At 40.9% G+C, this 25,692-nt stretch overlaps 1 protein-coding gene across 1 annotated transcript in view; it reads left to right on the top strand.

Moving 5' to 3' along the window:
• The first annotated feature begins 439 nt into the window (after positions 1-439).
• The window catches only part of PRKG1 (protein kinase cGMP-dependent 1), an 891,251-nt gene continuing 865,998 nt past the window's right edge, over positions 440-25,692 (top strand). Inside the window, exons 1-2 of the mRNA XM_048859225.2 lie at positions 440-520; positions 2,541-2,953. Coding sequence (XP_048715182.1) covers positions 2,688-2,953 — 266 coding nt within the window. The 5' untranslated portion in view covers positions 440-520; positions 2,541-2,687. The remainder of the gene's footprint in view (positions 521-2,540; positions 2,954-25,692) is intronic.

The following is a 25,692-nucleotide window of genomic DNA, read 5'->3' as shown; positions in this document are numbered from 1 at the left end:
CCTTATTAAACATATTTCCTCTATATGAATGCTTTTAAAATAAATAATGGTGGCGGGTTCACAAATTCTGTAGCTGAGGATTTTTCAAACTATTTAAATACTTTTATTTCAATTAGAGAGACTTCATTGGGGCAAGAAAGCAGAAATAATTTCCCAAGAGAATTAAAAAAAATCACTTAGAATAGTTAAATGGAGGTGGCCAACTTGACTTTCTTTTTTAAATTGATATAGCTTATTTTTTAAAGTGTTCTTTCAAGAAAAGGAAATGCTTTCCCTCTCACCCCCCTTCCTTCTGTGTTCACATTTAGACTTTTTGAGGGGACCTGAGAGCATGACACCAGACATGCTTAGCCCCACTCTTTCTCCTTTCTTTTCATGCACACAAATGCCTGAATGCAGTCTTTTGACTTTGAGTTTCATCCTTGCTGTTATTGTTACTAGGAAAGGACCTTCCAGCTTGAAGCACCCTTCAGGAAACTGTGAACCTAACAATGCTCATACTGCTGTCAAATGCACAAAGGTAAGAAACTAAAAAGAGAGAAATATATTTTTCTTTTTATCTCTTTAAGCCATGGGGGCATTGAGTCTGAGGGGCTTACTGTAACACAATTTTCAGACAGAAATGTGATAGTAAAGTTGAATGGTGTCCTTTTTTTTTTAAAGCTTCCATAAAAATCATGTGTGGTAGTCTATTCCTAATAAGTACCATAAGGGTGATATCCTGGCCCAGTTTATGTCAAGGGCAAAAATCTCATTTGACTTCAGTGGGGCCTGATATGAGGCATCACTGTTTGGTATCATATGAAATGTTCCATTGACCTCACCTATTGTACCTGTAATAGATCAGATTCTGATCTCATTTACACTAGTGGAAATCCTAAGAAATCCCACTGATATCAGTATAGTTGCTTAGCACTGGAACTAGATAATATGAGAACCAGATCTGGCCTAGGTTATATGAAGGAGTAATAAGAAGAATAAGTATGAATTTAGAATGCATTTCCATGTGCTGTGAATCACCGAGGCCCACATCCCGAAAACTGCACCATGTAGAGGCCTATTAACTTGCATGACACTTTTTATTTTGCTTATCAGTCAACTTGCTACAAATTTTAGATTTTATTGGATGAAAATTCTAACTTTCAGAGGCAGTGAAAGCTCTTTCTACCACCATTTGGTGAGTATGAATGATTTTTTAATATTATAAAGAGGCATTGTTACAACAAGAGTAACAAGCAAGTACTTGGAAGTGTACTCTGGTGTTAGAGCCTTATAGTTTGTAAGTGAGAGAGTGAATTGTTGAACATTTAGTACTATAATAAAGAAATACTGAAAATGCACTTCAGATGGGATGCAAAAATTAATTTGATAAGAGGCTATGCTAATAGTAAACTGTAATATCAGCAGAGGTATTTTTTAGAATAAAAGTTGCTAAAATTTATTTAGTGTCATGGGTGCATAAGGTGCTTGGTTTTAAAATTACATTCCTTCCATATAATTACTGGGGTTATGATAATGTAAAACTAAGCTGCTTTAAGCAACCAGCGATTGGAATTTTTATGGTGTTTTCTGAAGATGGGAAAAGCAGTTCTGATGCCCCATTTGTCCTCTTTTCCAGGAGATAACTAGTATCTACAAACAAATACTTTTTTTTAAAGTACAGTGAAAATGGTGCCCTATCAGTGCTCCTCATATAAATTGGTAGAGTATGAGTAGAAGGTCATCAGATTTAAAACAGAGGAATAATTCTGCACACTGAGCTTCTAGGTACCTAAAGACTCAAACGACTGACAAAACAACTATGCCCATAGATTTTTAGGTGTCCTTTGCCGTCAACAGCTACTTACTCTTTGTTACCTTTCAGTTCATGAACATAAAACAGTACAGTCGTGGCCTCACTTAACGATTTAGTAAAAATATTGAAGCTTTTTTGTGGGAAAAGTCCTGATTCTTGTGTCGAAATCTAATTACAAGTGATTATACACTCTTCTTATACAACAAACTGGACCACAAAAGCCTTGTCATGCAACCCAGATGAGCAGTGGCAAGAGATGGGAGGGTGGGGGGTGGAGAAAGAGAGAGAGAGAGAATGGATTCATGTAGTTATTAGCTGAAGACGCTTTAATATTTATGAAGTGTTCTTTTTTTTTAATCCAAAGTCTTAGGATCCAGTTACAGGGAGCTGCGTCACCCTCTAGATCACATGGTAATTGTTGCTATTTCAAGGATCAAGTCTTGCAGAGTGGCACAAAGCCCCCCACCCACTTCTTTTGTACCACTTAATGTCGGACAGTGATTATTGTATGATGGAGGGAGAGCTGCTGTTCTGATCAAACGCAGTTTAGGAGCTCAGTGTACTGTGCATGCTTCCCCCCTTACCCCCCCCCCCCCCCGAGTGAATTTGGCGGATATCAAGGGAGGAAGGACAGCTCTAATTGGTTTCTCAATGAAAGATAATCACCTATTCCCAGCAGAGCGTTCGGATTAGCACTCAGCATCTCCTCTCCACTGATTTCAGATTTCTCTGCCTCCGTTTACAGCCCATTCAGCAGTAAGTGGATCGAAGAAAGCTGTTCACCATCCATTAGTGGCAGCAGATCTCCCTGCTCACTTATTTAGAAGCTTCATTCACTCAGCGCTCGCCTTCCCTGCTGCTGCAGGCTAACAAAGTTAGCAAAGGTTGGAAAATGAGCGAGCTGGAAGGGGACTTTGCCAAGATTTTGCAGCTGAAGGAAGAGAGAATTAAAGAGTTGGAGAAGCGGTTGTCAGAGAAGGAAGAGGAGATCCAGGAACTGAAAAGAAAACTGCACAAATGCCAGTCAGTGCTGCCAGTGCCTACCACCCATATCGGACCCCGCACTACCCGGGCACAGGGCATCTCCGCGGAACCCCAGACCTACAGGTCTTTCCACGACCTCAGGCAGGCCTTTAGGAAATTCACCAAATCGGAAAGGTAGGACCAGCCGCTGGGGACATGGGCAGACCCCCTCTGCCCCAGGTCGCCGCCAGCATCGCGTTAGGTTTCGGGAGGGGTGGGCACAGATCCTGTCTCCTCGGAGCTCCGCGCTCCTCCGGTTTAGGAGACCAGGTGGCAGATGGTAGCGAGCCGAATGAGAGGAGTTGTCTCTGCCCGTCTCGGGCTGCTGTCAGGCCGGGGACGGGTCAGAGCCCCGAGCGAGGCGCGGGCTGAATCCCCCCCTGCGGGGCAGCCGGAGCAGGGAAGCCTCATAAAGTTTCTTTGGGCTCTTGTATAAATCGTGGCTGACTCCAACCCTCCCCGGCTCCCAGGCTCGGGCGAGCCGCCTTCCCTGGCGCCCCCCCGCCTCCCGGGCCGCCCCCCAGCCTCCCGGCAGCGGTCAGGACGTCCCGGGACGGGCAGGGTCACAGCCCGCTCCCCATCAGCGTGTGCTCCCTGGCTGTTGTTGAGCGTGCCTGAGCGCTCTGCGCATGCTCCCTAACCACCCTTGGCCCCGCCGGACGGACACCACAACTTGCTCCCTCGACCCAATGGCGGCGGCGGGGGGACGGGGGGGTCTGATGTGCACTGGGGCGGGCGCGCGGTTCAGGACTGGAGACCGTGACAGCGGAAAGCGGAGGGGGAGAGAGCGGCTGAGAGGCAAAACCCGGCTCCCGGCCCCCTTCTGCCTGGCGGCTGCTGCTGCGAGACTCCCGGACACCGGAGAAGCCCCATCGATCGGCTCCAGCCTGAAAGCCCCTGTGGGCAGCCGCGGGAGGAAGCCCAGAGCGCATTAGGGGCTTTTAGGCGCGGGAAGTGCAGAGCACGCAGTGCACACTGCAGGATATTGAATATCCCATTAACCCGAGCGTCCCCCGCCCGCTCTGTCCCGGGGGGTGCGGGGCTGGGCGGGGAGCAGCGGTGCAGTCACGCTGCCGGGAACCCGGGGTGGGGGAGGTTCAAGCAATAGGCGCGTGACAAGTTGCTTGGCGGTGGCGCCTCGGCTGCATCAGGGGTCACCCCCCCAGAGCCCGCCCGGGGGCCCCCCTGCTTTGGGCCGGGGGGGAGGGTGCTGGCGAAGTGGGGGCCTGCCCTGCCGTGGCGATGGAAGCGGAGGGAGAGGGCAGCGGTCGCTGCTCCGGGGCCCGGCCAAGCTGGCAGAAATGTCCGCTCCTCTTCTCCGTCCGGGGCTGGAAACTTTGAGCCTTCCCCGCCTACAGCTACAGGGGCAGAAGAGACATTATCCTCCCCCCCCCCCCCCTCCGCTGCCCTAGAGACTCTGTTCCCCGTCCCCTACTAATCTCCTGTCCGGGAGCCGCGCTCCCCGCCTTCCCGAGAGAAGCGCTGGGTTCAGAGCGCGGCCCGCGGGGCGGCGAGGGGGTGGCCTGGGAACAGTGGAGAATTGTTAGTGCGAGGGCAGCACAGTTCCCCAGTGGGCCTGTGTGAGAAACGTCTGTGAGCCTGTGCTACAGACACAGACCATTTGAAAGAGCCAGAAGGGTGTGATTAAAAGTTGGCTTCGTCACAGCGTCAACTGCTGCCTCTGTGTGTGTGTTTGATGTGATTCCCTTGACTATTTCCCAGCTGGTTTGGGTGACTTACTCCCCTCCTTTCTAGCAGACCCAGACTTCGACCTGTCTGCCTCTTTAAGAAACTCAGTTCCCCAAAGATTGATTTGGGTGTAAGCCTGATTCCCCCTCCCCCATTCAATGGTTCCTTTGCTACATTTCGCCAAGCTTTTTAATTGCTACTTGACGACTGGGTTTATTTTAAAATTCTTCTCAGTCTGACAGTCCTGCTTTTCAGGCTGGAGGGGTTTCCACCAGAGCTTGAAAGAGGGCACTGTGGGTCTACAATTAAAATTCATTTGGGCTTGCAGTATGGCATTCCAAGTGATAATTGTCAAGTGTGTGACATTCCCCCTGGAAAAGCCTTTAAAAAGAGATTTGGTATGGAAGTGGCAGCCACCAGCCCCCTCCTGCTGTGTCCAAAGTCGAGAAAAGCTCCTAGTGGAGGGATCCTCTAGCTGCAGACAGATTATTCATTCTATTAGATGTGTCAAAGCACATATTTTTCTTGCAATATACTTTGCAAGTATGTCCCCACTTCCTCCTCTTTCTGGTTTACACTAGGACAGCGGGTAAACTTTTCCACTCAGTATTTGGGCTCATGCTTTAAAATGGAAACCATAAAGTTTATTTTCAGCAGGCTGACTCACTATAGTGTAAAGAGTTATGACAAGTATAATATATGGATATAGCAATGGTTGAAATTGGGGGTGGTGGGTGCACCAGAACATTTAAAAGAGCAGTATATGGTTAATAGCAATATCAAACAATGCCTTTTTTCTTTGTCAGAAAAATATGGCTGATTGGCTCATTCAGACCCAATATTTTATTCAGAAATAAGGGTGTGCCCTTCAAATTTCTGACATTCCACTTTAAACGCTTTACTTTTTAAATGTTGGTCTTGTTCTGGGTTCCCTTGCTAAAAGTTGAAGTAATCTTGATAGGTTTATTGGGGCTGAAAGAGACAGTTTTATAGAATGACTAACCCTACAATAACATAGCCTCAAGCACTGTGCCAGTGACAGCTGTTAAAGTTATAAAGTCTTTAAGGTCTTCTTTTTAATTGCAGGACCACTTTGAGATTTCTCATCAACTGCAGAATAAACGTACTATGAATATTTTGTTCCCGTTTAGAACCTGAAAATGACACAATAAAAACTATGTATGTGAATATGATTGTTACTGAAATTGTGTTCAAAATATTTGAATTTCAATATCTATTTTTCTATTATTGTGTTCAATTTGAACACAATAATAGAAAAATAGATATTGAAATATTTATTGCTACAAAATTAAAACAAACCTCTCTAACTACAAACTATAATCACTACTCAAATGCCTTATGATACATTATCCAGATTTACTTGCATTAGTGGAGTGTATATATTAAGACCTCCATAAATAATCTTCACAAAATGCATATGTCATCAGTGAAAACAGGGAGAAAAAGAGATCTGGGCTCTTAGCATATTTCAAGCAAATAATTACATTATTGAGAAAATATAAAAATCCTACTGATTGAATAAGGCCTGTGGACATTTCAAAATTCATAGTATCCATCAAACAGATGACTGAAATGTACAGCATTATCTGAATCTATACTATGAATTGCCCTCAACCTGATATTCAGTGGATGAGACAGCTGTCAATTAAAAATAAAAAGCTAAGATCGGCATTGGAAATGAACCCTTTTCTTCAAATTAAAACAAACTCATCTTCACTCTTTCACAAGTGCTGTTTCTGAAACTAAATATGTTTTCTTCAACAGCCAGGCATCTGCAATATGTGAGCTGCAAAAACCGGAAGACCTGCATTTTTAAAAATTTGGCCAAATTATCCATAAAGAAATCAGCTTGGATCATAGGCTATTTTGGTTGTCACTTCAGAAAACTGCTCTGCATTGGACAAATTGTTATAAAATGTAACTTAACATGGCCAAAACCAAGCTCCCGATCTTTCTCCCTACATCCCTCTCCTCCCTTGTGCTTGTAATGGTGAACAACACCATTGTCCCTGTGGCTCAGAACCTGTCATCTTTTGGCCTTCTCCTTTGACTCATGCATCCAGACCATATTGAAATCTTGTCACTTCTTCCTGTGCAATATTCCAAGATTCAGCTTCTGCTGTCTCCCCATGTTGTCAAAACTCTTGTCCAATTGTGGTCATCTCATGCCTTAACTATTGTAACCTTCTCCTCTCTGGTCTTGTAATACATATAGAAAACTACAACCTGATAACAGCCAGAGAGGTGACAAGCTGTGACCACAACTAGGGACTGGCTAGGGATCAAACATTCTATTATATTTGTTGCTTTGTCTCCCCATCCTGCCCGATTTTTGTTCCATCCATCTTTTACTTTTTTGTCTTTTAGCCTCTGAGCTCTTTGGGACAGGGACTGTCATTTGTTGTGTTTACACAGTGCCGAGCACAATTGGGCCCAATCTGATTGAGGCCTTTAGGCAGTACTGCAGTGGGAACTTTTCTCTCTTCCACCAGCAAAATGCCAGTTAATGAGTTAATACTTGCATATCCTTAACAATTTTTGTTTCTCCTCTAAAAATTCTCTCCAGTTTGTCGACATCTTTCTGCCACTGAGGTGCTCAAAAAGGGATACATAGTTCTAGGTGCATTCCTCCAGGCCATAGCGGAGAGATGATTTTCTTGTTCAATGATGCCTCTGTATGTACATTCCAAAAATCTCAATGACTTTTTATATTGTTGCATCATACTCCAAGTTCACATCCTCTGTCACCCCTTTCAGCATTTCTACTTTCCAAATATCTCCCTCACATTAATTATCTGTGTTTTCAGACTGTTTTTATCACATGTATTTGTTTATATTTTTCCAGAGTGAATCTCATTTTGGTCTTGTTCCTGAGAGATGCTTCTGTCTTCTGTAGGAGTTGCAGGTGCTCAGTATTTCACAGGATCAGACACCTATTTCTTGAACATATTTCTAACTTTGTAATATATTCTGCAGAATTTTTCCATTGTTAATAATTGTATGAGTCCTATGCCCTTATTATGCCCTTACTGCTGGTTGCAACATTTTTCAGTTTAGTGTCTGAGAGTTTGTTTAAGGCTTTGAGTTCTTGTCCCATATAATTAATTAAGTTAAACAAAACTTGGCCCAGTAATGATCCTTGCAGCATTCACTAACCAACCTCCTTCTCCTCCATTTACTCCCAAACTAATGTATTGAAAATTAGTGTATCATTCCTAACTATTTTTGCTTCATGGGTTTTCAGGGGGCATGGGTTATATCAAATCCAATCTTTCAAATATACAATGTATCAAAATGTTAAAATGATTTGCTGAAGTCTAGGTATATTGCAAGGCTCCAACTACTGTGTTTTGTTTGTCCATTAAGCCTAAACCCTGCAGTTGACTGAAAATGAGATCTTATTTGTGTGGAATTATGCTTATAAACACATGGTACTTAGTAATTATGTTCCTACATGTTTAATAATTGCATGGAATTTTGTTCCAGTATTTTACTAGGGTTAAAAGTTTGAGTTTCTAGATAGTAATTGCCAGGTAGATGTGGTATCATTTTTCTCTAGGTATCTCGATGATTCTCTGACTTTTCACCTAAAATTGCTAATAGATCAGTATCTTCATTAACTAATCACCTTGGGACTCCAGGATATGATTATATATATATATGTGGGTGTTTATCTCATATAGGATTTCCATTGTATATTTAATTTTTCCAAATATTCCTCTGTCTGCTTTTTAGCAATAACTACTGACCAACTACTCTTATTGTAGTTCTTTAGAGCTGAAATTGATTTGGAGAGTACAGGATGAGGCTCATTTCTAAATCTGGAGACAACTTCCATATAATAGAAGCCAATAAGATATTTAGACTAGTTGATTAATCCTAGTTAACGCACGGGATTAACTCAAAAAAATTAATCCTGATTAAAAAAATTAATTGCAATTAATCGCAGTTTTAACTGCATTGTTAAACCATAGAATACCAATTGAAATTTATTAAATATTTTGGATGTTTTTCTACATTTTCATGTACATTGTATTCCGTGTTGTAATTAAAATCAAAGTGTATATTATTTTTATTACAAATATTTGCATTGTAAAAATGATAAAAGAAATAATATTTTTCAATTCACCTCATACAAGTACTGTAGTGCAATCTCTTTGTTGTGAAAGTGCAATTTACAAATATAGATTTTTTTTTTGTTACTTAACTGCACACCAAAACAAAACGATGTAAAACTTCAGAGCCTACAAGTCCGCTCAGTCCTACTTCTTTACATTTACAGGAGATAATGCTGCCGTCTTCTTATTTACAATGTCACCAGAATGTGAGAACAGGCATTTGCATGGCACTTTTGTAGCTGGCATATGCTAAACGTTCGTATGCCCCTTTATGCTTCGGCCACCATTCCAGAGGACATGCTTCCATGCTGATGATGCTCGTTAAAAACATAATGTGTTAATTAAATTTGTGATTGAACTCCTTGAGGGAGAATTGTATGTCCCCTGCTCTGTTTTAGCCACATTCTGCCATATATTTCATGTTATAGTATTCTTGGATGATGACCCAGCACATGTTCATTTTAAAAACACTTTTACTGCAGATTTCACAAAAGGCAAAGAAGGTACCAATGTGCGATTTCTAAAGATAGCTACAGCACTTGACCGAAAGTCTAAGAACTTGAAGTGCTTTCCAGAATCTGAGAGGGACGAGGTGTGGAGAATGCTTTCAGAAGTCTTAAAAGAGCAACACTCTGATGTGGAAACAAAAGAGCCCAAACTACCAAAAAAGAAAATCAACCTTCAGATGCTGGCATCTGACTCAGATACTGAAAGTGAACATGCATCGGTCCGCACAGCTTTGGATTGTTAGCGAGCAGAATCCATCATAAGCATGGACGCATGTCCTCTGGTATGGTGGTTGAAACATGAAGGGAAATATGAATCTTTAGCGCATATGGCATGTAAATATCTTGCAACGCCGGCTGCAACAGTGTCATGCGAATGCCTATTCTCATTTTCAGGTGACATTGTGAACAAGAAGCAGGCATCATTATTGTCTGAAAATGTAAACAAACTTGTTTGTCTGAACAAGAAATAGGACTGAGTGGACTTGTAGGCTCTAAAGTTTTACATTGTTTTATTTTTGAATGCAGGTTTTTTGTACATAATTCTACATTTGTAAATTCCACTCTCATGATAAACGGATTGGACTACAGTACTTGTATTAGGTGAATTGAAAAATACTATTTCTTTTGTTTTTCTACAGTGCAAATACTTGTAATCAAAAATAAATATAAAATGAGCACTGTACACTTTGTATTCTGTGTTGTAACTGAAATAAATATATTTGAAAATGTAGAAAACATCCAAAAATATTCAAATAAATGGTATTCTGTTATTAACAGTGCGATTAACCCCAATTAATTTTTTTAATTGCTTGACAACCCTAATTTAGACCAATATTGACATCAATCTATCCTTAAGTTTTGAATTATTCTTAATTTAACCCAGTAGGGCCTGATCCACAGATGTCAATGGGAGCCTTCCTTTAGATGCCAGTGGGCTTTATATCCCTTTGCTTGCCAAAAGAACATTGATAATTAATTACTCTATATATTTATAACAAATATTATTGTAATATATACAAATGAATCTGAAATCCTCATACTAAAGAACATTAAATAAACACGATAGAAATTTTGAAAAACAATTATCTTACTGAGCACAGAAAATAGAGTAAATTGTAGATATGAAATGTATTTGGCAGAATGTTAATATTATTGTTTTGTTCTATTTCATTCACAATTTAATGGGTCAGCATTTTAAAGTTTCACTATGATCTGAAGAAATTTGTATTAAAATAGAAATACATTAATATTTTCCCTTTTTATATGCAAGTACTTCTCTTTTTCGCCTTAATCTTAAAGATTTGCACCTATAAGACTAATACTGTTTTTTTTAAAGGTCACTAATTGAGGAGTAATTTGTCTTCACATAACAGAATTAGTGTTATATGCAAACATCCTGAAAAGACTCTTAAACTATATCACTCCAAACTATTCGATAATATAATTTAGTTGTAATGAGAAAAGAAAAGCATTCTTGCGTACACTTCTATAGATTTGTGAATATTCTGGTATAAATTAAAACCTTGCAAACTTTACAGATAGTCATCCTATCAATGACGGCAGGTAGCTTTCTATGTGCGTGTGTGTAGTCTTCTAAAAAATGCAATTCTTTCTGATTTTGAAAGGGGTTTGTGTGTAAGTAATTTTGTTGAAGAAATAAATGTGCTTGTTTATAAATCTCACAGAAAACTTTCGAGGAAGGGGTCATGCTGCCTTTTGAGTTTGAAATAGACCTAGCATTTTGTTGACTGGGGGAAAAAATTGATGTGATTGAAGAAAATCATTAACACCACTCCAACGGTAATAGCATGTAATCTTCTATATTTGTTTTTATATTTACATACCATGGGTGTGTTTAAATACTTATGTATATAGATACAGACTACTAGATGAAGTCTAAAAGGTCTGTCCTCTAGTTGCTGGTTATCTGAACCTAAAATGGAAAAAAATCCCCTAAATTATTCTTTTATAGCTTAGTAACAGCTATATAGCTAGTAACTAGGTACTATGGGCATGTCAGTAATGTCTGAGAGAGATAGTATAGTATTCCTAGTTGTTAAGCAAAACTTTTGGGCACTGAGCACTTCTCATGTACAAAGCACTGCCAAATTTTAAACATGTTTTGGTGCCTAAAGATGCAGATATGTTCTTAGTGGGATTTTCATACACCCTTATTTTACTGTTTCCACAACAAAGTAGCAAAATGGAAATGATTTGTCCACTGTAATTTTGCTGCAAGGAGTTTATCCCAAACTATTCAAAGGTGTTTTTGCTTTTATGTTCAGAAAGAAGAGTTATAGTGTTTGCCACAAGATGGCAGTGGGACTTAATGTTTAACACACAATTTTGGGGTGTGTTTCGGTTTCCGTCAAAAATTCCATTTTTATTCTTCGTGCAACTACTTGTTCTCCTGACAAGCAGACATAATTCAGCTTTCCAGAATCAATAAACCATACCACGTCTTAATTTTTATGTCTTTGACATTGTCTAATATGTCAAACTATAGCAAAAGAATGTGTAAAGAGAACACTGTACAACTTTTCTCTCTTCAATACTGCTAGATTTCAACATACACCTGTATGATTCATCCAGTATAATGCTAGGATTTGGCTCTTCCAACATGATCTCAGGGAACATTGTTGATGAATTCCCCATAACTCCATCTTAATAACATTTGGAATAAACAAGTGTCTAAAATTTTTTCTTGCAATATTTAATCATAAAAAATATCATGTAAGGTCTAGAATCTGACTAGGTACAGTCCTGAGTACACAGTGGCGGTTCATAAATTGCACCACTCTAGGGGTAGTCCCAGGAAGTATTGTGACTCAGAGAAACACACCATTGAGTCAAATTCCTCTTGCTCCCAGAAGCTAGTTACCCGCTGACCTTTATTACTAGCCATAAATTATGACTGCTCATGCTGGCTTGGATACTATAGGCAGGGAGTGGGGATGTAGCCAAGCTTTCGTCCATTCCCTGCTCTCCTCCATCCCACTTGGCTTGGTAAGGAGTAAGCAGGTGAATAGCATCGCTTATTCCTATGTGCCTGGATCCAAGGCCTCAGAAGCCTTCTTAAAGGCATTTTTTACTTCCTTATGCATTTGCATCAGCATCTAGTCCTATGATTATTTTTTTTTTGCATCCTCTGTTAAAGGAGAAAGAACCCATTCCCCATAGCTGAGGTACCATGGTAGGGGATGAGTTAATATGAGGTCATGTCTAATTCACTGCACCGTTGGAAAATACCATTCAGCCTTCTTGTATGAAACCTATGTAATTCAGCTCTACCTGTGTGTCTACTCACAAGAACAGCCAAGAGGCTGGAAATGAAGTGATAACTCTGGTGCCATGGCTTGTGTTTTTTATACCCTTGATGGAGACTTAGTACAGTGTATTAATACATATAGAAAGCAAAACTTGAATGATGCTAAGGTTAAATCTTTAATGAAAGAAAGGGAATTCAGATCTCAGGCTTTCACTATGTTATGCATAGAGTTTCTTGGACTCTGGATCACTTGCTGATAGAGATGGAGTGGCTGCCCTAAAACAGTATTTTCTTGATTTTTTTTTTGTTATGTTAAAGTTATTAAACTGTCTTGAATGATTTTTCGGTGTGTTTGTTATTTCCATTTGGCTTTAAATCTTCACTAAAATCAGAATTGTGTAAAGATTACTATAAATGTATATGGAACTCCATTTTCAATATAATTACTGCAGCATCTTTTGAGGTTGTAAAGGCTTTGTTAAATATTTTATGACCTTTATGTCTGAGACTCTGTCCAAGGTGCTTTGGGGTGTGTCACAATAGGCCAAGCCTCCTCATGCTCCTAGGTAACTACAATATGCAGAAAACAGTTACAGGTGGTTAATAGTCAACAAGATAGATAACCAAAGAATATCTTCTTTGTCTGTCTAGGTTAGCCATCACAACCTATTCAGGAAAAGTATAATTGTTTTAAAGGTATAGTTTAAAAAGAAAATCTCCATGTTAGTCATCCTACAGATTACTGATACGATGCCATCTGGCTTCAGTGTGTTGCGACAGGGCATACTTTAAGTACTTAGTCCATGGCTGATTGACACAAAAGATCACAATGGCTTCATTAGAATCATTAGGCTCTATTATGTCAATATATTTTAAGGAGCCTTTATTCCATAGATCCTTTCGTAGAAAGTAACACAGCATAAAAAGCCCTTATGAAATTTTTGATGCAAACTAACTGCTGTGTGCATGCAGCTGCTACCTCTAAATGGTAAATCACTCATTTGCAGTTGTATTTCAGTAATAAATACAGAAGCATAACTCTACTTTTGACTCACTTCCTGCAAAAAGAATCCCTTTTGCTAATGCAGAGAGCATGGTCTTGCGAGGTGATTAGTGTCCTTACCTTCGAAAAGCAGCTAACATGTACTTGAAGCAACTACTTTTATTATTTTGTTAGAGGCCCGAGCATTTTGCAGGCCTTGAGAGAAGATAATCTGTTTCCGGAATTCTACTGTAACTTAAAATATATATGAACATTCTGAAAAGTATGGCTGAATCTAAGCCTGATCCTGAAAAATCTATCTTTCTTGACTAATCCTTTCTCGTTCAAGTTGTCCTGTAGAATTCTGTTGTGCAGAGGTCTGGGCTTTAAGTTGTCCAGGGTAACAAAAGTTCAGTTCAGCTCGTTCCATAAGTGTTTAGAAAAGTAAGCAAGAGCTGCAGACAAGTATCCAATTACCAACTGGATCACTTAAGTAAAAAGAACTCCAGGTACAATCAGGGGTTGGCAAAACCACAAGCTGAAAGATCCCAGAAAAGAGAGGAAAAGCTTATAGTTTAAAATCACTGAAATGTGGTGTGGTTGATTTTAATGGGATGAGAATATTCTTTTATGTGAGGAGCACTGACAAGAATAGTGGGATGGGTGGACTGCAAGGAGTGAGCTTCGCTATCATGTCTGCTAACCCCACCTTCTCCTGAGAGCCACCATGAACTGTTTTGTTTTCTTGATGCTGAAAGGCAGTTAACAGGACCAGGCCATTGAGTGGAAATCAGATGAGATCAGCAGTTTCAGCTAAATCCTGAACAACACCTGAGATGTGAGCCTGAGGTTTTTGCTGTCACCTTCTCCCTCGTGTCACTCTGCTCTTTCCCATCTTCCTTCCTACCTTGCTCTTTCTGTCTCTGTCTACTAAGAGTCTGGCATAGCCAGCAGAGACAACTTCACCTTTGCAGTGCTGCTGTGGCCCTGTGACCAGAAAGGCAAGCTAAGCAAAGCCTTTACTTCTGCCAGCACCTGTCAGCCTTTTATTAAGTCTTGGAGTGGCTGATCAGACTGTGTGCTGGGTCTGTTTATCCAGAAGTGAGATGGCAAGTGAGAGTCAGCCGTAGAGACAGAAGTTGCATTTTCTATCTTTGCTATTATTTTCTCTCCCCTTTTGTTTGTGTCTTTTTTTCCCTTGAAGGAAACAGAATTGACCTTGAAGAAGTTTGACTTGATGCTGTTTTCTCTAAACTAACGTTTTCTCCACAAAAACAAAAAAACAAAAACCCAGTAAATACTACTTTATCTCCACCTAAAAGGTTATCAAACAGAGGTTTTCCCTGTGCAAGGCTATACAGCTACAGAAAAAAGGAATAAAGGATATCATTAAAATGAAAGTCTTACTTAATGTTTTAACTGTTTTCTATTTTCTATGTCTTTAGTAAAAGGCTAAAAAGATATTTAATCAGGCTTGTTCCAATGGGACTAAGCCAGCAATAGCTTGACATAAAACTCTGGACCACACTTAACTGTTCTATGATATAACAGTGAACAAGGGTTTTATTAACATCTTATCCCTGGGTTGGGCCCAAGACACCTGCTTATCAACACAATACTTCAGTGGGACTCATCATATGGAGTAACACTTGCAGGATTGGGCTCAGAAACAAAAAAAGATCATCCTGTCTTTCCCCCTGCCAATACAGAGTTGTCCCCAATAGTGTATTCTTGAATGCTTTGTTCTGCCCTCTTTTAAATTATGTAAGTGATAGGACTTTCACTGCTTCCCTGGGGAGACTAACCCACAATCAAGCAGACTTCACTGAAATTGAGAGATCACAGTATAATGCAACTTTAGCCTGGAGAAAATTTTCCTGTTTTTTTTTTTTTTAATAAATACCTAAAAGTGTTATATATAACTTTATCATAGCATTGCCTGGAACCACCTCTATAATTTTAAACTGTTTCTGTCTCTCAAATCTTTCATCTCATCTTAAAAATAAAAAAAGGAAAGTTCTTTATGTGGGGGATATTATCTTTCAAAATAACATTTGGATATAATAGAAATTATATGTGTGGAGTTTGGAAAGGAAAAAAAGTTAATCTCTCATTTGCTGTTGTATTTTTAAGAGCAGTGCATAGATTTAGACATATATGGCATTGTAAGCTACTCCACTACAGTGGGCCTTTTTTTTTTTTTTTTAGTCACACAGAATGTAGTTTTCATAAGAACTTTAGGCTACGTTATCTGAAAGATGGTATAAAATATATAATATATGAATAAAAATAAATTCCTCAGGGTGATAAAGTGTAGAAAAGGAAAATTATATTCAAAGGGATAAAAAAACAAAATAAGCCCTCTTTGCAGCCTAACTGACAGACATAGGAAAAAAAGCCCTCCCAAGATAGCCGTTCAGTCGCACCTGGAGTTAGATGCTGCTCCTGGAAAACATCTTGCACAGCTCGAGTTCTGTGAGAAAGTTGTAATGCATGTTGACCTCGTTGCTGCAAAAGAAAAAGGATTGTTTCAACATTTTATTATTTAGCTTTTTAATATTCCATTCATGGAATTTCTTTAAACATCTTTGTTCCCTTTGTGTTAAACAATTTGTAGATGAGTGTAATTAAAATAGGTGGACAGTAGAAAAGGAATAACTAGTGAAAGTAATAAGGAAATAAAATGAAAAGAAAATGCTTAATCAAATCCAAAAGTGTCCATTTTAGCAGAAGAAGCTAATATATTGTAATACCAGTTATCATTGCTTGTAAACAGCAGGATTCTTTAGCACAATATTGCCTTTTTATTTTGGGGTAAACTCCTCCTCTCCCTCCCCCCACATATAACCTGAGCAAATAGGCTTTGTGAATGATACTACACCAGGGTTGTTGAGGGGAGTATGGAATTCACTGCTTCAAGCCATGGGCAGGCCATGGCCACTCATACACAATATGTAGGTATGACAATTTTGATGTATTCTAAGACTATCTTCCACTAAGTTCGCTGTTTCCACTATTCACTGCTCACTAGGACTCTTGAATTCAAATCCAATTGAAAGAGAGACATGGTATAATGGTCTGTGTACTAGAATAGAGAATTTGAATTCCTGAGATTAATTTGCACCTCTGACACTTCCTGTGCCAACATCTATCTAATCTGTATTTCCAAGCCTCCTATTATCTTAGTTCTGCTGGTGCAGTGCCTGGGGGGAGCCCTGATGTTGAAAAACCTGTTAGGAGGGTGATTGTGATGGCTAACCCCCCACAACCTCCCTGCTACCAGGAGTGATCACACTTGACACAAAATTGGACAGTCATGATTTGGGAATGGGTTTGGGCATGGCAGCAGTAGGGTGTATTGATTCAGTAGAGTCTTCAGTGAGGTTCCACTTACAGGATTACTATAGAGCTCCTGACAGATTAAAGCTGTCCACCCCAATGAATTCCTGTTGGGATGCAGTGGCTCTTTCTGGTGCTGGGAGAGGCAATTTGCCTGATTCTAATTGTATATATATATATTTTTAGATGCTGTTCTTTAGTGGTTTCCTTTATTGTTATTCAGTGGGCTCAATTCTGCCCCCAGATACACAGGCACAATGTGCATTGGCATCATTAAGAGTTGTGATGGTGTAATTGAGAGCAAAATTAAACGTATGAAGCAGTGTACAGCACTGGTCCCTGAAACCTGTAATTTGTTTACCTATAACTGTGGAATAATGTTGCTTGTAGGTTATTTCAAGGACACACTTCTTTCTCTAATCTGATGAACTGGCCGAGACCTTTTAAAAAGGATGGTGAAGAAAAGGTGTAGAGGTCCCAGCAAACTCCTTGGTTCTTCGATGTGTATTCTGCTCAGCATATTTGTGCCATGTATGCTGGAGCTGGAGATTTCTTTCCTGCAGCAATACCCGTTGGTACAACTTGCCTCAAACCCCCTTGTGGCCCCTCCTGAGGCTTTATGAGGTTGGCACCACTCCAACCCCCCTTTGTTCATCTTATTGCCAGTGGCTTTAGTCAGAACTCCCCATGTGTGAGCCTTCTACAGTTTTTCTTTGCATCACACTTGTGTCATTGAGTCTTACCCTATAAATAGTTAGTACTTGTAGTTTATTGTAGTTCTTAGTTCAGTTATTTTTTATACTAATTTGTTGTGCTTAGAACTGGAGGGTTTGCACCATTCTCCAGGTTTCAAATGTTGCCTGTTGGGGGAGCGGGGTCTTGATCCCCAGCAGTGACTCCTATGCTCGCTGCTTGCTATGTGTAGACAAAGATCACCTTAAGGGAAAGTATAATATCTGCTGCTCCTTCAGAAAGAGAATGCAGATTTCATGAGACCTTTGCCTGAAGCAGCACCTGTTGGAACAGGCGATGAGGCATTCATTGGCACAGGAACCTTCTTCAGCCAGTGGGACTGGCTGCCCTCCATCATCTTCCGCTTTGTTGGTGATAGTGGAAGGACTCCCGGGCTCTGATTCTTCCCTGAAAAAGCGAAGTGGGTTGATCCACATCTTCTCACGTATCTCGGAAAAGGACCCATAAAAGGAATCAGGGATGTTCAAAGTCAACAAGAGATTTGTCCTCTTCATCAAGAACAGTCGCACAATGTTCACAAGAGTCAGGCATCCCGGGTAGAGCTGTGCCCTTAGCTTGCATCTCCCTGGTATCAAGGCAAGAAAATTCCAGTGCTGTATTGTTGACTCTGATACTGTCTGGGAGACAGCTGCCAATTCCAGTACCTATGGATAGTGTGGTGCTACTTCTTTCCATACTAATGACGCTAAAAGCCTATGTGGCAGTGATGGACTTATTCTGCCTCCCCACTAATTCAAGAGGAGGACATAGTATTGGTACTGCTGGCTGTCCAGGCTCCTCTGCTTCTACAGATTCAGGGCTAGTGCTGCTACAATGAATGGCTTTGGTACTGACAAAAAAGCAAGCACCTTCCTTGGTGCAGAGGCCTGTAGAGCTGGTACCGATACGGTCCTCATCCCGGCACAGTCTACATCCCCTATTTCGGCATCTGTCACTTTGGCACCTCTGTACCCCCACCAACTCTGTTACGCTCTTTGGCACTGACAATGGAAGATTTCCTGGTACTGGACCCTTCGGTGGAGAACTCTACTTCGAGAGGCTTTTCCAGTACCGACAATGGTTTCTGACCTTTGTACTGACTTTGCCTGTCGCCCGATGGCCTGTAGGTCAGATGCAAAGTGATACTGCAATCATTGTTCAAGTAGACTCCGAACCCATCCCCCAAACTGTACTGCTTGGGAGTCATCTGAGTGGAATACAGACCTGCAAACACTCAAAGAAGAAAAAAGCTTACTAACCTGTTCTGTAACTGTTGCTCTATGAGATGTGGGTGCAGACTTGTGTTCCACAGTCTTCCCTCCATTCCTTCTCCATTGGAATTTTAAACCACCTGCTCTGGGGTGAAGCAACTGAGGGTGGGATCAGGGTGCCGTTGCCCTTATATAGCCTCTTCAGGAACTGTGAGGGGGTAGGGTGTGTGCTCCCTGGTACTCCCTGGTACTGTTGCGGAGGGAAAACCCTCCAACAGCAGTGCGCTTGGCATGAACAAACCTGAGTGGAATATACACTGACAGAACAGGTTAGTAACCATTTTTTTGTTATGAAGGCAACTGTGCTTTTAGAATGTACATCTTGGAACATGAACTATGTAGTTTGAGAAACTGGTTCTTTATAAGGAAAAATAAGTTCATTTTTGCATGTGTGTACATCCCCAGAGCAAAATTGTGCACTGATTTTTTTCACTCTTCTGTTCCTCTGAAGTAACTGATTTTGAATGGGATGCAAGTCAATGCAGATTTTGATCCATGATGTTCATTTGAGGCTCATCTATTCTGAGGATAGTTTTCTAAACAAGGCTTTGAATAAAGTGAATCAGACTTGTGGCTGGTGTAATGGGTTTTCTTGTAACTAAAATTAGCTCATCAAATAGTACCAGGCCAAATGAATAGTTTTTTAATTGAATAAATAATTTCCTTTTTATTAGGCCTGGCTTACAGTAAATGGGCCTATTAGTTACCTTTAGATTTCACAGTGCAATCTGATTCATTCACTTACAAATGAATTAACTAACGTTGTTTCTCATAATCAAAATTTGAACTTGAATAGAAAATATATATATTTTAAGTCCCTTTACACCATTTTTTAAGAAAGAGCTTTGAGGGACATGTAAGGAGGACAGATTTTTTTTTTTTTAATTCATTGTTGATGTAGCACAGGGGTCGGCAAACTTTCAGAAGTGGTGTGCCGGGTCTTCATTTATTCACTTTAAGGTTTTGCGTGCCAGTAATACATTTTAACGTTTTTTAGACGGTCTCTCTCTATAAGTCTATATATTATATAGCAAAACTATTGTCGTATGTAAAGTAAACTAGGTTTTCAAAATGTTTAAGAAGCTTCATTTAAAATTAAATTAAAATGCTGATCTTATGCTGCCGGCCCACTCAGCCTGCTGCCGGCCTGGGGTTCCATTCACCTAGGCCGGCAGAAGGCTGAGCGGGGCTCTGGCTGGCAAGGGGCCGGCAGCCAGAACCCCAGACTGGCAGTGGGCTGAGTGGCTCAGCCCGCTGCCACTCAGCCTGCTGCCAGTCTGGGGTTCCGTCCGTCAGCTCCTGCCAGCCAGCGTCCCGGCTGCTGGCCCTGCTCAGCCCGCTGCCGGTCTGGGATCCCGGCGCTGCCCACATAGAGTGGGTACCTACCTTCTTCCTTGTTCTAGCCCATTCTCTTCCTCTCTCTCTGCACTGAGCTGAGGGTGGGAGTGCACTGAGCACAGGGCTGGGGGTTGGGATGTAGGGTCTAGCCAGGAGCTAGAATGAGGGAGGGGGCTCAGGGTTAGGGCAGGAGGTTTTGGGGGTGGAGTGCTTTCCTGGGCAGCTTCCATTTGGTGCGAGGGGTGGGGGTGGGAATGTAGGGGGTGCAAGAGTCAGGACATGGGGTGTGGGGGGGCTAGGTATGTGTTTGGGGGGATGCAGTAGTCAGGGCAGGGGGCTGGGGGTGTGTGGGGAGGGTGCAGAAGTCAGGGCAGGGGGCTGGGGGCATGTGAAGGGGTGCAGGAGTCAGGGCAAGAGCTGTGTGGGGGCTGGGTATGTGTGGAGGGTGCTGGAGTCAGGGTTGGGGTCAAGGCAGGAGGCTGGGGTGTGCGTGGGGTGCAGGGGTCAGGGCAGAGGGCTGGGTGTGTGAGGGGGGATGCAGGGGTCAGGGCAGAGGGCTGGGTGTGTGGGCTGGGGTCGTGGGGGTGCTCCCAGCCCCCTGCCCTGAGCAACTCACGGCGGGGGGCTAGAGTGGATATGCCCTGATTCTGTCCCCGTCCCCACCTCTTCTCCGCCTCCTCCCCGGAGCAGCCAGCATGCTGTAGCTCCGCTTCTCCCCCTCCCTGCTTCTCCCCCTCCCTCGCATGGGCCATCAGCTGATTGGCAGCAGGGAGCCAGAGGAGGAGGGGCAGGAACCCAGCATGCGGGGGGCGGGGGGGAGAGGCAGGGGAGGGGAAACTTGCCTGCTCTGCAGCAGCAGTGGGCAGGACCAAGCTTCTTCACCCTGTCAGGGGAGGGGCGGAGAAGAGCGGGCCGGGGCAGGCAGGATTTTTAATGGCACACTGCTGCCTGCCCGGGTCCTGGCCGGGGTTCGGCAGTGGGCTGAGCGGGGCTGGTGGCTGGGACCCGGCAGGCAGCAGTGTGCCGTTAAAAATCAGCTCGCATGCCGTCTTTGGCACACGTGCCATAGGTTGCCGACCCCTGATGTAGCATATCTGTGCTATCTGCTGAGGCATTTCATAAGGCCAGATGCCTGAAAGACTTCAGTGAGAAGTCATGCCAATTGTCCAATACAAATATAATATATTATTATATATAAACATTTAAAATTAGAAAATAAAAGTAATTAAAGAATGCAAGTTCAAAAACATATCATTTGAACATACAAATTGGAGCCTTTCTTCAATCTTTAACTTGCTAAAACAACTGCATTAGCAACAGTATTTACACCAGATGTTCATTGCACTTCATAATGAAAAGACATTGTCCCTACCCTAAGGAAATCATGATTTGAAATATGTAAGACACAAAATGAGAGAGAACACCTTACTAAAGGTGGGCTAATACTACAAAGAAAGTCTGACTACTTGCTTCAATTTTTAAATGAATTGGCTCGGAATATGCTTGCACCACTTTTGCATTTGCGTTCTTGGGTTATCAGTATATACTAATGCACATTTTCCCAGAATGTGCACATGGAACTATTTGTGCCAGGGTGCTTGCAAGAGAATCAATACTACCTGACTTAGCTGACCAGTTACAACTCAGCACAGGTAAGATGTTTAATCTACAAAGTATTGAATGCTCTGAATGAACTTGTCACAATCTTTAAAATGAAGATAGATTGCTTTAAATTGTTTAATAAATTCAGCTAATGAATTACAGTGTTACATACCATGATATGCTCTGATTTTAAAAAAAAAATAAAATCTGCAGACAAATTATGAATAGTTCATTCAGTTTTAAGATGTATTCAGTATAAGGCCATCAGGCTTGTTGATTTCCATATTTTTTTAATAAAGATTTATTTATTGTAGTTAGTTTGGCATGGGAGTATGGGTTTCCTTTGACAAGGCATTTGAAAGAGGTGGAGTTTGAGGAGGTATTTGGAGTCAAGAATGGAGGTAGTATGGCATATGACACCTAGGAGATCATTCCAGCTGTATTTGAGAAATCTGTATGAGAAGGCACAGAAGTGGTTATGGAAGAAGGATACAAAGTGTGTGTGAAAGGAAGGAGAAGTGGCAAAACATAGGGTTTTAGCAGTCAGAGAGAGGCAGGGATGGAGATATGTAGAACCGTGAAGGTAAAGTTGAGGATTTTGATTTTGATTCTCTCTCCATGCAAATGTCTAGAAAACAGAATGCCCCAAACATTGAAATGTTTAACCCCAAAGCTAAAAAATTGTATGCTGAGAGGAAATGATGCCAATGTAACAATTTAAAAATTTTGTTTTTTTTTAATTTACAGTATACAGTAAAAATAAAACACCCTTAGATTTTGCACATATAGAAAATTGAGAACAATTACAAATTGTGTTGGAAGGTGTTGTGAGAGTTTTATTATTTTTTCTGCCATTCTGAAGCTGCTGTATCAATCAATAATCAAAGATTATTGCAAGGATCATTTCATTTTAATTGAGAAATCAATACATTTCTACTTAAAATAGTTTTTTTTTCCCTTTAATATAATTTATATGACTCAACCAAATTCTTGTTTTAAGAACATAAGAATGACTGTACTGGGTCTGACTGGACCATGTAGCCCAGTATCCTGTCTTGACAGTAGGCAGTGTCAGAAGCTTCAGAGGGAATGAACAGAAGAGGTGCAAGTGATCCATCCTCAGTCATCCAGTCTCATCTTCTTATTTTATCATTTATATGCTTACGTGGTGCCCCATGTCCAAAATTGATTTTTTTAAAAACTTTTTTTTGGTGCTTTGCATAGTATTGGTAAAATATGAATATTTAGTTCTCTTCCTACCATGTATTATTTATCCTCTGATGTATCCATTGTCTTGATTACTGAAAGGAACAAAAATTGAGTGTGTAATATTCAAAGATCCCAGGTGGATTTCCCAAAGTTTTCTGAATGACCTGGAATTCATGCAGAATTTTGACATATATAGCATATGCCATTAAACAAGACTAATTATAATGCAGAAGTGCAATTATGGTAATTGGAATCAATCAGTGGCTGTGAGAATGACAGGCCCCATAAGAAATTACACTTATTAAATGTGTCCTAAAGGAAGGTTTCCAGTTTGGATATTTTTGTATTGCTTTGAAGAATCCCCTGAAGCGAAAATAGTACAGAATTAGATAATGGAAATGGGGGCATTTTAACAACTATGGAGCCAGATCCTGGCGTTTGGCTTGCGTGAGAATTGCTGGATTGGGCCGTTAGTTTAGAATTCTGCTACAAAGTATAGAAACATGCGGACATTTTTCATCTTCAGGTTTTACACTTCAGTGGAGGTAACAGGTGGTGTTGGAATTACTGGCTTTATGAAATACTCTAGGAAGATTGAAAAAATATGTAAATTTTTTTTTAAAAAAACTGTGTGCAGGGAGGAATATAGCATATTTACTGATAATTTTTAGCACAAAGAAACGAGATTTTAAGTACACCTGAAAAGTGAATTAAGCTATTAGCAAACTTTCAAAAAATGGATGCGTCTAAATTCTGAATACACGTTCATTTTATAATATAAAATTGTTGTATTGTAATTAGAGGATGGATTTATTTAACCTCCATAGGAGTATGTCTATTTCTGCACACCCAGGTGTGTGTTGGTTATTGTATTAGTTGGTACAGTTCAACGATGTAAGACCATACCTTTTTGTGAAATATGTGAAGTCTGGATTCTGATCTGGGGATAAGGTTGACTATTATTGGAAGAACAACAAGAAAGAAGCAAACTGAAGCAAGAGACAGTGTTTCCATAAAATCTTTAAACAGTTTTTCATTCTACCTCTGTAACCTTGAGGTCCCGAGGCTCCCTCTCTGCTAGCATGAACCCCTAGCTTTCTCATTTCTCAGGGTTCAGACTATAATCACTCTTGAGCCTCTTTTTTTGTGACTTTGGCAGTGCTGGGTCAGTGGATTCTACCTGTTTGTTTTACATCATCCAAGAGGAGAGCGTTTCTTATCTTCCAGAATGGACAATCAGCATTTGGTCCCTCAGTATGGACAGCCAAATACAAATTATAGTTACTATTTATTTAAGTAAGAAAGGAAGCAGAAAAAATCCTCAGACATAAAGAAAAGCATTGTTCTGTTCTTTCCTGTGCAAGGATTGCACAGAACCTCAGTGGATCAAGTAGACATTCTTATTAAAGAGGTTAAAGGAAGGTAGTTTACATGTTTAAATCTATTGAACAAATTCTCTGCTAGCATAATTCTGACTTCAATGGAGTTATGCCAGCAAAGAATTTGCTCTCAGGTCTGTACCTTTCCCTTCCCATCCTCTCTCTCCCTCTCTCTCTCTTCCCTCCCACAGCCCACCATTTACGACCAGCTGATGAGCTCTTTTTTCTTAGCTTCCTAATAGTCTGTTTTCTCCCCCTCTTTCAGGAAGAAACTCCTCTAGATAGTCAAACTAGTCTTTTATATAGTCAAACTCCTGCCGTATTACTTCCAGTCCATGTTCCTGAGGCATGTTTGAACACATTTCTTGCCCCTGTCCTCCTTGGGGAGTCTTCCTGTACACAAGTCCATAACATATGATAATTTTTGTATGATTTTTAGTAAGGCTTTTGATATAGTCCCTCATGACATTCTCATAAGCAAACTAGGGAAATGTGATCTAGATGAAATTAGTATAAGGGTGGGTGCACAACTTGTTGAAAGACTGTACTAAGAGAAGTTGTCAATGGTTCATTTTCATACTGGGAGGGAATATCCAGTGGGATCCTACAAATGTCAGTCCCTGGGTCCACTACTATTCAATACGCTTATAAAATTTGCAGATGACATTAAGCTGAGAGCAATTGCTAGCACTCTGGAGAACAGGAGAAGAATTCAGAAGGACCTTGATGAACTGGAGAATTGGTTTGGTTTCAGCAAGATGAAATTCAATCAAGACAAGTGGAAAGTATTACACTTATGAAGGCAAAATCAAAGGCACAACTACAAAATGGGGAATAACTGGCAAGTGGTAATACTGCTGAAAAGGATCTGGGTGGTAGAGTGGTGCAGTTGAGAAAAAAGGCTAATAGTCTGGGGTGTATTAACAGGAATGTCATATGTAAGACATGGGAGGTAATTGTCCTTCTCTACTCGGCACTTGCGAGGCCTTAGCTGGAGTACTGTGTCCAATTCTGGGCACTATACTTTAGGAAAGATGTGGACAAATTAGAGAGAGTCCAGTGGAGAGCAACAAGAATGATAAAAGTGTTAGAAAATCTGATCTATGAGGAAAGGTTAAAAGTGGGTATGTTTAGTCTTGAGAACAAAAGACCCAGGGGGACTTATAATAGTCCTTAAATATTTTATGGGCTGTGACCAGTTGTTTTCCATGTCCACTGAAAGTAAGACAAGTAGTAATGGGATTAATCTGCAGAAAGGGAGTATGACATTACCCAGGGTACAGTCTGGACAGTTGAACAGCTGTGTCCCTTCAATTCTCCAGCCTGGGATTCCTTTTACACTGCTTTGCTGTGAGCATAATCACTCCTTGTCAGCTCACACAGCCTCCAGCCTGTATATTACTCCCAGCTATACTAT

Source organism: Caretta caretta, chromosome 7 (assembly GCF_965140235.1).
Source record: "Caretta caretta isolate rCarCar2 chromosome 7, rCarCar1.hap1, whole genome shotgun sequence".
Taxonomy (NCBI): domain Eukaryota; kingdom Metazoa; phylum Chordata; order Testudines; family Cheloniidae; genus Caretta; species Caretta caretta.
The sequence above is the reverse complement of the archived record's forward strand: the minus strand, read 5'-3'. Positions and strand labels throughout refer to the sequence as shown.